This window comes from Ambystoma mexicanum, chromosome 2q, assembly GCF_040938575.1.
Source record: "Ambystoma mexicanum isolate Mex_15411 chromosome 2q, UKY_AmexF1_1, whole genome shotgun sequence".
NCBI lineage: Eukaryota > Metazoa > Chordata > Amphibia > Caudata > Ambystomatidae > Ambystoma > Ambystoma mexicanum.
Genome location: NC_090924.1, coordinates 1,145,027,701 through 1,145,041,648, shown reverse-complemented (window position 1 = coordinate 1,145,041,648; position 13,948 = coordinate 1,145,027,701). Strand labels below are relative to the sequence as shown.

The 13,948-nt window shown below is 45.8% G+C and overlaps 1 protein-coding gene across 1 annotated transcript in view; it reads right to left on the bottom strand.

The window, feature by feature from the left end:
• RPA3 (replication protein A3) overlaps positions 1 to 13,948 on the bottom strand; it is a 141,142-nt gene that overhangs the window by 71,220 nt on the left and 55,974 nt on the right. Inside the window, exon 2 of the mRNA XM_069648525.1 lies at positions 8,042 to 8,116. Coding sequence (XP_069504626.1) covers positions 8,042 to 8,116 — 75 coding nt within the window. The remainder of the gene's footprint in view (positions 1 to 8,041; positions 8,117 to 13,948) is intronic.

The following is a 13,948-nucleotide window of genomic DNA, read 5'->3' as shown; positions in this document are numbered from 1 at the left end:
AATGAGAAACAGAAATTAATGTGGGGGTAATCAATTGTGTTGAAGAGCACAGTGACCTATGGATGGAGGGCAGGCGGATGTGGTCATCACATCAAACACTGCTTAGATGGATTTTCAGAACCAGCTCTGAAAGAGGGTTCCAAAGGGCTTACACTAGTAGATTAACAAAGTATTTGACTCCTGGTGTAGACACATCCCAAGGTAACCGTAAGCAAAGCCAAAAGGGAACCTTCCCACTGTACTCCTTTCCACCGCTTTCCTCCTCACAGCCTTTTCAGCCACTTTTTCCCATTCCACTTGATCCGGACCTGCCAGCTTTTTTTGCAGAAAACCACCTTCCCAGTTTCACACACTTATCCGTCACCATGTTTTATGGTGGCTGCATTCCTGGGCTCTTTAATGTTCACACCAGCAACAGGAGACAGCAGGCGGTTACCTTAGTTAGACAAAGTCATTTATTTGCGACCTTTCAAACTCTTCCAATTGCTTCACCGGGGATAGGACGTATGAAGCTCTTGAAAGAGCAGGGCAGCTTAAGAATTCAACTCTAGAATGCCTGATCTGTTCATTGTTGTTTCGTATGTGAAATTCTTTCACAAAGAGCATTAGATTTCCGTCTCTCTTCAACACCCCCACGCATTCCATTCTGAAAGATTTAAATGGGGCACAGCAAACTATCTGCAAGCAGGCGAAAGAACCACCATCAACCGGTGAAGCGTAGAGGCCTTATCAGTAGATTAGCAGTCCACAGGATGCTCCCAGGGCACTTCTGGCATTCACTGATGGCAGGCTTCAGGTGCAGGGCCCAGGACTGATTGCTGCTTCGATCCCTTGACTGGTACAATGAAATAGGGTTTTCTGTGGTTGCAGAAAGAGCAGCAGGGCTTCACCAGTGGATGGATTGGGCAATGGTTGTTGTCCAGATCAGGAGACATCTTGTTCTTCAGCACAGGCTCCCCTTCATCTCGACTCCAATGGATGACCTGAAAACGGCTGCAGGGCTTCCCTTTTCAAAAATTTAGCCTGGGGATTGCTCCTGCCCACCAATGAGAAGATCTGCACCTAACAGGTAAGGTCTGTCCAATCATGGACAACCGCAAACCCCACATATGCCCAGCAACAGACTTCTGCTAGCCAAAATGTTAATTGGGACCAGACCGATAGTCCCAACCCCCAATTACAGCCAGTCCAGAAACACAAAGGCAGTAGTCCAGGAAACCTGAGCAGCAAAGTCGGAAGTGAATGCCCTTTTAATCGCATTCCCTGACCCAAGAACAAGAACAGGGCCAAAAAGCATGGATGTCGAAAGCACAGGGCAAGTCACATGGCACATCCATTTTGAGTATACGTGCTCGGAAACGGCATTATGCAGTTTAAAAAAAAGAAATGCTGCACAGCACTGAAGAAACAAGCACAATTCACCGCCCCCAGCCTGTTCCTAGGCACATCAAAAAAGGCAAAAAGAAAATTACCAGATATAGCTTGAGCGTACTCGGGACAAATTGGTTGTGTGCCAGATGTGACACCATAGATGCGGACAATAGCCAACCCCGCAGGAAAAGCTTAGTCTTGAGGCCAATTAAATAATTACCCCACTGGTACAACAGCAAGTGCTTGGAGAGAGTGTTGGATCACCTTTCTTATAGAGCACCTACTCCACCTCACCCTGTCACTATGGGTCACTTGAAAGGCTCTTTGTTACCAAGTACACTTGAGATTAATCCTAGCAGCACTAGGCAGAGTGTTGGAAAGATGATTCGAGGTTTTAAGGATTGCAGAAAAAGGCTTGTGGAATTTCCTTACATTCAGTTGGCCTCACTGTGCCTCCTTCCACAATGTACGGCAGAGCATGCCTAGCTCCAGAGCTCACAGGCCATCAAGGCACACTTTTGGAGTGCAAGACAAAAGTTGCATTTACATACCTTGTTGTCCTTCACAAACTTCAGGTCAGAGCAATTCATACTTGAATCTTGATCATTGTTTCTCCAAGTGAAGTCTACTAAAATCAGACCCCTACACTTTAAAAATGCTCCATGCCAAAATTAACACTGGACAATTGCTTGTTGTAAAATACTGGTATGATAGCAACAGCTCTGCAATGTCAAAGAGCAGGTTCAAAGCTAACATCTCTGGCAACTACTAGGACAGAGTCACTGCAGGCAGAGGTAACTTCTGTACCTCATCTAAATTATAAGCGTCTGCCTTAATCTGGTGCCACGTAAATCTCCAAATAAATTTCTGGTTGTGGAACAGTGACTGATAAAAGAGTGCACAATTATAAATACGAATCCGCATTAATTTGTACTGTACCTCTGATGTTTGAGTTTAGGCTGAATGTATTCACAGCTGTCCTGTAGAATGGCTAGGAAACTGCCTTCTGTGATTCTCTTGTAGTGATGGACACCTTCCCCCAAGACATAGAAACTTCCCACTGGGGATTATGCTTCCAAGGCAATGGATGTGGGTACGTTATAAATAGTAAAAACGATCACCTAGAAGGTATCTTGGCCCTGTTGAAGATCGGCTGAGCGAACCCACATGAAAAATGGTGATATCAAATTTTTGAATCTGCATTGTCAAGCGGGTGGAATAAATGGGGTTTCAATGCTTTCCTGAAATGATAGCATTTTAGTTATTTGTCTAATTATGTGAAGGAGGTTATTCCTGAATAAGGATGTGTTTAATCTGACTACCCATTCCTATTTCACTATTTAGGAATCGGTAAACTATGAGAATCTTGAGAACTTCAACATCTGGAAGGATGATAAAGCTGTAATCTGTCTGGCAAGGAATTTTTATGGTGTACGTAGATCATTCTGTGGATCAGGCATACTTTTAAATCGATTTTTTGCTTCGCGGGTGACCAGTGAAGCAAACGTAGCCCTGGAAATGTATCCTATACTCATGGAGAAAAAGAACAGTACACACTTTTCGGGAGTGAATGCCAAAGTCCTCTGCCAAAGAGGTGAGGACAGAGGCATCCAAAGCAGAGAAAAGCTCTGATTCCCAACCATCCTAACGGTACTTGGGAATGCTGTTTGACCTAGACCCCACTGTGCCTGCACTGAACTCTCGACGAAGTCATGGGAGGTCAAGAAACCCCTCCAAATGCCCGCCAAACTCTCTGTATAAAGAGTTCATCAGAATGACTCACCTTGACCTGGAAAGCAACCCTGAAGTCCAAGGAAAAACTGGAATCCGGTTTCATTGCTTTGACCCTACTAGACTCCCTTCGAGCCAGCACAGAGGACCTATGGTCTTGCTTTTGGCACCCCATGAACTTTGAGGGGATGACTTGTTTTTTCTAGCTGTCTCCGATCAGTGAATGCCACCGCCAGCTCATTGCTGTGAAAGCACCCGACTAGTCGCATCAATCCAACAGAACCTAGTCTCGACCCGACTCCACCACTGACCCAACCCACTTGAAGTCATTGCGTTATTTGCCAACTGGACTGAGCGCAAGCATCATCTCAACCCAACACAATTGTTGAATCGAATTTGTTGGAACTGTGACGAACGGTGGGATTCTCTCACTTTTACGCCAGGGGGGAGCCTTTCCCCGTGAGGCTAAGTAGGTGAGCACGCTACGCAATACCCTCCCTAGGGGTAGAGGGCAAGCGGGACCTCACCGGGAGAAAACCCCCTGCCCCCTAGGGACATTTGTTTCAAAGAGGAACTCCCCAAGTTACTCACTCACAACCCACCGTTAAGAGCTAGCACACCAAGGAGAAAAGAACGAGCTACTGTTTGTTAGTGTCGCATAGAACCACTGTTTCATCATGAGTAGTGGTATTCTTGTAATACTGAGAAGAGTACCTGAGTAATAAAGAACACTGAGGCAACAAAGAGAAAGGACTATGAGGCTTGGTTGGGGAAGACCCAGCAATGTGTCCTAAAAGTAGGAGTTGTCCTATTGGATAGAGAACTCTGGAGCTTCAAGTCTGCTGTGCTGAGAGAGACACAGTGCGGGAGGGCCATTAATCAGCCTAACCAAAGCAGGTCCACCACTTAAGAAGTGAGTTAACATGAAGCAAGTATATTGTACAATCGTCTGGGGAGGGGCTAGATGACGCTGCAGAGTCAAAGTAACCCGAGTCTGCCTGAACCACACAAATTTGAACATTATAAAAATGTTTGCAATAGTTAATGCACTCCCATATCCATCACCTCACATGTGATTGGTTAAAACCTATACAAAGAAATCCAATCCTTCTCCAATTCCACCATGCCCATTGGCTGCAGTTATTCTAACCACCATCTTCAGCTCATGGGTACAACACACCCCTTTTTAGGATTCGTCAGTGGCAGGTCATGACATCATACAGTTACACATTCACATACCAACATAATTGATTACAAGTCCCAGCTGGTCTGAGATACCCTAAATTTAAAGGCACATGGCTTGCACGTGTACTACAAACATGAGAAGGGGCATAATAAACAGGTTCCCTTTGAACTGTTGATAACCATCTCACCCATCCAGACTTACTGGCGTCATTGGAGCATACCAATCTAAAGGACTACCAATTCAACACTCGTGGCCTCTGGCCACAGTCTGAGAAAATAACCGAAACGCAGAGTCTAAGTCAGCTCTGGCCTCAGGTGTCCTTCACTCCAGGTTTATTGCTAGTCAAAAACAAATGGCCGGATCCCTCTGCAAGCTCCCGTGCACGTAAAAAGATTGCATCTGCCTTTGTGATACTGCCGAGCCATAAAACCCCCATGCCAGCTTGTGAGTGACTAGTTAGTTATTGCTGCAGCTGCTTTGGCTTTCAAGCATTGCAAACCAGTTTATCAGTCACACCGAGTTCATCTCGCAAGCTCCGATTTACAGAGCCTAACCAAATTTTGAAAAGAAAACAGCAATAGATTTATAAATTCCCCACATACATATATCAGTGTGCAGGCATTTTTTTAAAAAAACTGTTGTGCCTTCTTTACAGTGCTTTCTTCATATCAAATCCCCTTCCTCGCACGCGCATTATGAAGCTCTGGTTGGCAAGCTTCCAGGCACTTCGTAGCACCCTATATCTAGATTGTGTTTATCATTGGCGTATTTGACATTTAACCCAAGCAGGCACACCACTTAAGAAGCAAATGCACGTTTGTACGCAACAAGTTTATTGGTTTATTGTACAATCGTCCGGTTAGGTGCGAAATTACACTGTAGAGTCAAAGTAACCAGAGTCTCCCTGTACCACACAAGTTGACATATTATATACATTTTTGCAATTGTTAAAACACTCCCCATATATTTTATTGCAATCCACCCCCCAAAGGAAATTGGTTAAAGCCTATACAAAGGAATGCAATCTTTCTCCAATTCCCCCCCCCCCCATTCCCATTTGCTGCAGTGATCTGAACTAACATCTTCAGCTCATGTGTACAACACACACCTTTTTAGGATTTGTCCATGGCAGTTCATGACATCGGAGTTACACATTCACAAACATAATTCATTGCAAGTTCCAGCTGGTCCGAGACCACCTAACCCTAAATGTCATTGTACATGGTTTGCACAAGTACTTTAAACAACATGAGTGGGGGCAGAATAAAAAAGGGTCCCTTTGAACTGTCGACAACCATCCCACCCACCCAGACTTACTGGCGTCATTGGCACATTCTAATCTAAACAATTACCAATTCAACACACACGGCCTCTGGCCACATGCAGAGAAAACTATCGAAACACAGGGTGCATCAGTCAACTCTGGCCTCAGGAGTCCTTCACTCCCGGTTTATTGCTGTCGAAAACAAATGGTCAGATCTCTAAGCAAGCTCCCATGCACTTAAAAAGATTCCATCTGCCTTTGTGATACTGCAGAGCCATAAAACCCCCAGGTCGGTTTGATGTGTGACTAGCTAATCAGTGTTGCAGCTGCTTTGGCCTTCAAGCCTTGCCAAACCAGTTCATCTAGTGAGCTCTGATTTACAGAGCCTAACCAAATTATGAAAAGAATACAGTGCTTATAGATTTGTAAATTCCTCATGTAGATATGTCATTGTGCAGGCAGGTTTAAAAAAAACTTGTGTCCTCTCTACACCGTTCTCCTCACATCAGATCCCCTTCCACACATGCGCATTATGAAACTCCTGCCCAGCTTCCAGGCACTTCGTAGCACCCCCATATCTAAATTGTGTATATTTTTCATTGGCGAATTTGACATTTATCTTGCAGCATGCAAATCTTAAATGTATAAGTTTAAACCCAAAGTAACACTTCAAACACATCCCATTCACATTGGATACATATAGAATTACAACATAGACCCAACTCTGCCACACACTAAATCACAAATATGGTGCGCGCAACATGAACCCCTCTATCTTGGTGGGACCTTTCCTGACCACCCCAACAACCGGGATGCTCAGCGTTTGAACCTGGATAAAGATTGGGTGGGAAGCTGACACGAGAAAAGCTGGAAGCAGAAGAAGCTGGGAAAAGGGAACCCAAACAGATACCAATCCTTAAGTGGTGGCGTAACAGATAGAGGGTGGAATGTTAAGTCCTGCAATGATGCAGATAACAGAAGACGCACTCCCATCAGGAAGTGGGCACCAAGCGGGAGAAAGAGAAACTCAAAGCCAAACAGACGCGGCGAGAGTAGCTTCCCGTCCTGAGTGCACACCTGGTGACGCTAACCCCAGTGCAAAGAGGCAATTGGGAAAGCAGCAGGGAATAACGAATATAACGTGTATACAACATACTCGCCTCAGTGAAAATGAAGCTGATATGATTGAGAACTACTCTGAACTCTGATGCAAGTAATAAGGATTGAGATCTAATGAATCAAGGGAATCGTCACTTGAACATTCATACTCTCCCCAGTAAAACTGAAAAAAATAGAGAAAAGTGAGCATCTGTCCCAGAGGTTTTCTAACTGGCCCGGCCAGAAAAAAGAGTGGACATTGTGTCAAGAGAAAGTAAGAAATCTAACAAATCAAGCGAGAGAGAAGAACCTTAGATGGGGAAAGCAAAGTGACAAGGACACAAAAGAGACACTGAAGAGCCCCATTTCTGAACTGTACATACTGCGAAAAGTAGTTGCTAATAACTACTTGTGAATAAGTTACTGAAGGGACTGTTCTGAAAATCAGACTACAGGAGGAGGGAGTCATTCTCCTGTTCCTTTGGATAGTGGTAGGGACAGAATAGGTTAGTTTTGGACAGAGGACAGATCTTCCTTTTGGACACACCAACAACTAATGAGCACCCTTGTTACTTTTTTGTATGGCAGGGAGCCCCCATAGTTTAGGGATAGTTAGGAGTTTGATATTTCCAATTTCCAAGTATTTATTGATTACATGAAATGGTGCAATCTCGGTCCTTCTATTTAGCCACCACAGAACCCAGAGAGCCTCATCGTCTCTAGCACCAACTTGATCAACACACAGCCCTGTCTCAATGCAGATTCGTCACTGGATCAACGCTATTCAATCTCGAGAAAAGTACATAAAAGCCGGCTTGATTCGGCCAAGCATCCAAGAATAGCAACAAAACAAAATGAAAAATTACTGTGAAGGGCTCCTGTCCCCTGGCCCACATTTGGGCAAGAGTGACTTTTAAAACCCCCACCTCTCTGCCTTTTTCCTCACAAGACATTTTCTCAAACACAAGACGTTTTCTTAAACACAGACATTAGTTCCATTTGAGTGCCCAAACAGCCCTGCTCAACTACCCAGAGTGGTATCCCACAACAGCTTGCATTTTCTGTGTTTAACGGCGGTGAATTTTTGCCTTTATTCTTTGTGAGCAATTTGAAACCCATCGGGCTGTTTTCTCACATTTACAATCCGGATCCATGCTGGATTAGTAGTAGTGTGGGGCCATTAAGGCAATTTATCTTTACTCATCCCTGTACGCCTGCAAAGCAGCAGTAATTTCATCAAACACTGTACCTTTGGGAAATTATATGCCACATTTATTCCAATTGAGGAATTTTAAATAAACAAAATAAACAAACCCCGTAACAGACATTCCACTCTGCAGCTAAGTACAGAACAAATAAATACACGTTTTCTTGCTGCACATAAAACCTACCGGCTCCGCTAGTTCAATTGTCGTGTTTTTTCCTTGTCCATCTGAAATGACAAAGGAAGATCCACTCGGATGCACCTAAAGAGAAAGAGACAAAAACCATTAATAATACAGGAGATTGTATGAAGGTAATCAAATGCTTCAAAGGACTGAGAGGAACTTCCAATCACAAATTCCAATACCTGCAGCCATGACTCAGATAATTGTTCTTCCAAGTCAATAAATTGTGTGCAATTAATATCGTCAGTAACCCATTTGACTGTTTTGGGGAAGGCACTTAATCTAGTGCAAACCTGCCCAGAGGCATACAGAGCACTGCACAACAAGACCCACTAAAATGCAATACTAACTAGCCCTTCCCCAGATGTCCCCCTTTTCCATTCCACTGATCAACCTATGCTTTCTCAGTTACCGCTCTAATGCCCAGATGCATCTACAACAGAGCATATCATTGCTTCCCAAGTTACCACTTAATAAATCCCAAACAGTAATCAAGAAAGCCTAATACACGATAGAAATATACAGAAAGAAACCCAAGCAATGCAAAAGCGAAGCTATTCACAATTGACATTACACAAAACATGTCAGCAAACAAACACTTAAACAGAGAGAGAAGGAGTTTGAAAAATATAAATGTTTAAACCTTTTCATAAAGTCAAGAGAGCTAGAGTAAGTCTAAGAAACGGGGTTAAATTCCAGAACACTGATGTGACAAACAAGGTGGTCATACAAGACATTGGTGCCTTAGGGTATATTGCAAGGAGTCAGAAATGTGAGGCAGACAACTTGATTAAAGGTTTTCAACAAATGCCATTTTTATTCAAATCAAAAAGGTTGGATAAGCGCATCACCATCTTTAACCTGACAAGGATTTCCCTGCCTAAAATATACTAAAGAAAACACTAACATAAGGTTTCTGTCCCTCACACATACACACACCAAATCCATAAGGAATTATATGGCAGTTTAAGAACAACAAACAAAATAACATAGGTCACATCACAATATATGCTTTTTCTGACAACCTGTGCGAATTCCATTTCCCCAGATTTAAGCAGGTCTTTCTTTCTAGTCCACGGGGGATCTGTCATCCAGGTGGCCAGGACACTTTGGATCCAGTTCCTGGGGTTGGACCAGTGAGGGAGGATCATCTGGATGGGGGGTCTTCGAGGAGTGGAAGGGGGACTGTGACGATTGAGATGAGGTATCCGCCCTCCCCCTTCTTATGCCTTTTCTCCATCCTACCCCGTAGGATACGCAAACATTCTACCCCCCACCCTTTTCCGATACGAACACTTTCATACATCGCGTAAACACGACAGAAACACCAAAGCCATTACCTGACATGTCCCAACGCCAGTGTCAGGCAAAGTCAGGCAATTGAACAGAATCACGCACACCTGACTCCCCCCACAGGGATAAAAGGTGGAGCATGAGAGCACAATACGAGCACGGCAGACCGCATGACAAGAGAGCCAACTCAGCAGGAAGCTCAAGAGGAGGAGAAAGACTGTGCGAACCGAGTGGGTGACAAGGAGAGTAGCCTTTCTGAGCCAGCCCGTGAAATCTCCACAGAAGGAATCGGAATACCGCGAATAGCCAGCGTGTGTTGCAACAGATGTCAATGGTACATGAGGCCCTTCTCCACTGATAACCAAGCCGAGGAGGGACGCTTGCCACCAGCCTTAACTCCAGAGATAAGAAAAAGACAAGCAGTTCATCACAGCCAGTGAGTCGAGGGGAGCCAGGATAAGAAACCGAACTGTGTTTGAACCAAAAATGGCAAAACGGCTAAATGAAGATAGTACAAAGAACTCTCCTTTTTGAAACGAGAGGGAGGAGAACCAGATACAGGAGTCGGACACCACGTGGGCATTAACTTGAGAAACTCTAGGAAAATACCCTATGGTTGAAACTACAATTACCAGAAGGCCTTGGGAACGGCACAAGAAGAGGGTCAAAGTGTTCATCCGGGGGTCTAGTAAAATCCTCCGTACAGTCGAAAGTCAAAGCTAAGGGAAGTTAATACTGCATCATAACTGCTCAAAGAACGGTGTGAATTGTAAAAGTTTGCAAGAGTGAACCCAATGGAGGGATGCCAATGTACAAGGGGCAAAGTCTTGTGTCAGTGCACACCCGCCCAACGCCGCCGTACCTGTAGTGGGGGCGTGAGAGCGCTTGCATGGGATGACGTCCAGACAGACCTCTGAGCCGAAAGTGGAGTGTGGGAGTGCACCCCCCGGGATCAATAAGGCAACAGCCGAGGCGCTCCAGGCACCCGATCCAGATCAGACAAGACCGAGGGGCAAGACCGAGGGATGTCCTGGCGGCCCTGCAGGATTATACAACCAAAGAAACGATACTCCTTAAGCTGAGGAACGCAAAGCAGATTACATTCAACGGGACGGAAATCTTCCTCCATCAGGATTTGGCCCAATCGCCCCTCACCAAGAGGAAGGAAAATAGCCCCTATTCTAGCTTTCCTGAGGGACTGAGAGGTTCGATATATAAGATGGACCTTCCCATTTGGCCTCCTCTTCGTCTGGCAAGGGAAGCAATTCATAATAACGTCGCTCGAGGAGGGGGTGGGGAGTTTCTCTTGGAAATTGGAAATGAACGCCAGCCACAGGGTCGCCCAGCGGAGGCCCAGCAAAAACAACTGCAGACCCTGGGAGTGGTCCACAGTGAAGTCCAAAAGATCGAAAAGAGGGGGATATCAGCCACTACTTAAAGGGCCGCCTGCGGGGTGCGTATGAACAATGATAAATCCCATACGAACTCTGATAAACCACGCAGTTCGTAGGGGCCTAGCTATCACCTGGGGTGGGTACAACAAAAAAAAGATGGTCTACACCAAGTCCCGTGGGCAGGGAGGGGAGGGAGGGATTTGTGGAGTCTTGGAATGGGTTTGGGAGAACCTACACAGGATCTCGTGGGTGGGGGGGCGCAGGGGTGATTCAATTCTCGAGACACCAATCCGAGGGGGGCTAGAGGCTGGTTGAACCCTGAGCTGGGGGGGGGGGGGCTGTCAGGGAGGGGTAGTTCCAGGAAGGGGAGAGGAGCCAAGGTGGGGAAGGAGAAAAAAAGGAGGAAGGAGGGATCAATGGGGAGGCGCTAGAGACAGCCCAAAACTCAAATATGTGGACCAATTCCCCACGTGATGATGACCGGCAGTAATATTCTTTCACTTCCATCTCTAAATGTCAACGGCCTAAACTCCCCAATCAAATGGAAAAAAGATATCCAAGAAGGGAACGACCGGATATAATAACCCTACAAGAAACCGATGTCCACACCCGCGACCGAGGGAGAATCAGGTTCTGGGGATACACGGGACTCTTTCAAGCTACACAACCTGATAAGAAAGTGGGCCTGGACTTTACCCAGACTGCATCAGAAAGGGATGAACAGGGGAGATATTTGGCAGTTGAACTGATGGGGAGGGGAGAAGCCTACAAGATTGCGACTATATACGCTCCCAACACAGGGCAGGACGAAATTATTCTGAAAGCCCTAGACAAATTCGAGCACTTTGCAACAACTCCCATCATTTTAACAGGGAACTTCAACATAGTGTGGGACCCCACTAGGGACAGGACCAATAAAGCTCTAGGGGCACAGAGGAGGCAGTCAGGAGGAAATACAAGATCTGGCCCTGGTGGATCTGTAGAGGGAGCTGGAGGGAGACATCTAGGATAGATTATGTGTGGCTATCCAGGAGTCTTTTGGGTCGAGCATGGGGCATCACAGCGGGCACAATTATACATGTGGATCACGCTCCCATCACAGTCAAACTAAAAAGAAGAGGCCCGGTGGGTCTGTGGATATGGCACTACCCAGCGGCTCTGTTTAAAGATATGGTACTGACCAAAGATGTCACGAAGAGATGGGGTCCTTCTTTGAAACCAACAGAGCAAACACACAAGCCCTCAGATTAGATGGGATGCCTTTAAGGCGACAATAAGGTGACAGATTATTGCCATCAAGGCAAGGAGAGACAGGGAAATGAAGCTAGAGGAGATGCAACTAGAGGCCAAGTTGAAAGACAATGTCATGCTTAGCAACAACTCTAAGCACCCACAACAAATGGGAGTATAGAGCCATAAAAAGGTCCGCTGGATCCGATACAAACCAGGGTGGCGAAACGTACGCTACTAGCACTGAAACAAAAATACTATATAAAAGCCAACAAGGCAAACCAGTTACTGGCCAGATTCTGGAGGAGGGAAGAGAAGGACAAAACTATATTAAAAATTAAACTGGACACGGATAAAACGAGTTCTAATAAGGACATTGATAGAGAGTTTGTTAAATTCTATACTAAACTTCACAGTTCATACTACCCTTCCCCCATAGGCATAGGAAACCTACTTCCAAAAGATTGATCTGGTGGGATTAACAGAGGAAAAAAGCAAAGCCCTGGAGCAGGACATAACCGACGAGGAAATCCGCGAAGCGATAAAGGCTCTACCTAATAACAAAACTCCAGGACCAGACCGCTTCTGCGCGGAGTTCTACAAGACCCACAGACAGACGCTCCTACCCCACTTGACCAACTTATTCAATCAGTTTCACGTAGACGGAGCCATCACCCAATCTATGGAAGAGGCGAAGGTGGTTCTTATTCCCAAAAAAGGGAAGGACCCCACAGATTGCAGATGTACCGCCCAATCGCCTTAATCAATGTAGACGCCAACATTTACACAAGACTACTGGCAACTAGACTCAATCAAATTCTTCCTCGCCTGGTCCAACCAGATCAATCTGGCTTCGTCGGGGGCCGCCAAACCTGCGACAAGGTCAGAAAAATAGCACACCTAATTGAAATGGCGCACAAGAAAGGAATCCCCGCTCTTCACATGGTCCTAGATTCTGAGAAAGCTTTTGACCAGGTGGAGTGGGAATTTCTGTTTGCAACCATGGAAAAGAAGGGCTTTGGAAACAAGTTTATTAGTAGAGTAAGGAACAAGTTACTTACCTGTAACTGTTCTCCAGCATGGGTCTGACATGGATTCACATGCTCATGAATATTCCCAGTCGTCAGGCTGGGAATCCTCGGTAAAGAAAAAAATCAGTATCTATCGTTTCTGATCTGTCTTTCTTAGTAGTAACCAATCACTGGTCTCTGGGTCATACTGTCCCCAGCCAATGACTGCCCTCTAACTAAGCCCCGCACCTGGCAGCCGTCCTCAGATTTGGTAGCACGTAAGTGGCAGTATGACCAAGTGAAGAGCCGCAGCGGAGAAGGAGGGAGCGTTTGCACGCGAATCCATGCCAGACCCATGCTGGAGAACAGTTACAGGTAAGTAACTTGTTCATTCTCCAGCATGGGGTCTGGCATGGATTCACATGCTCATGAATATAAGAATACATAGCAGTACACACATGCACAACCACGGGAGGTGGCTAGGCTCAACATTAAGCATTACATAAACTCAACATTAAGCATCTCTTACCTCCTTACCTTAAGCGAACAGGTTGCTCAGCACTGCCTGGCCGACTCTGGACTCAATCCCTGGAATCCCGGTCGACGCAGTAGAATCTCGTGAAGGTGTGCGTCGACCTCCACGTAGCAGCCCTGCAGATGTCCAGCAGGGGCACACCAGACAAGAACGCTGTGGTAGCAGCGATCGCTCTGGTCGAATGGGCTCTCGGACGGCCGGGCAACGGTCGGTTTGCCAACCAATTACAGTGCATGATGCAGCCAGAGAGCCATCTGGAAACGGAAGCCTTCGAGAAGCTTTCCCTTGGTTCACAGGTCCAAAGTTCACAAACAGCTGTGATGTCTTCCGAAAACCCTTTGTTTGGTCCATGTAGAACATCAGCGCTCTAGCTGCATCCAGCGAGTGCAAAGTCCTCTCGGCCGGCGACGAAGGCGACGGGAAAAAGACTGGTAACACCAAGGGCTCG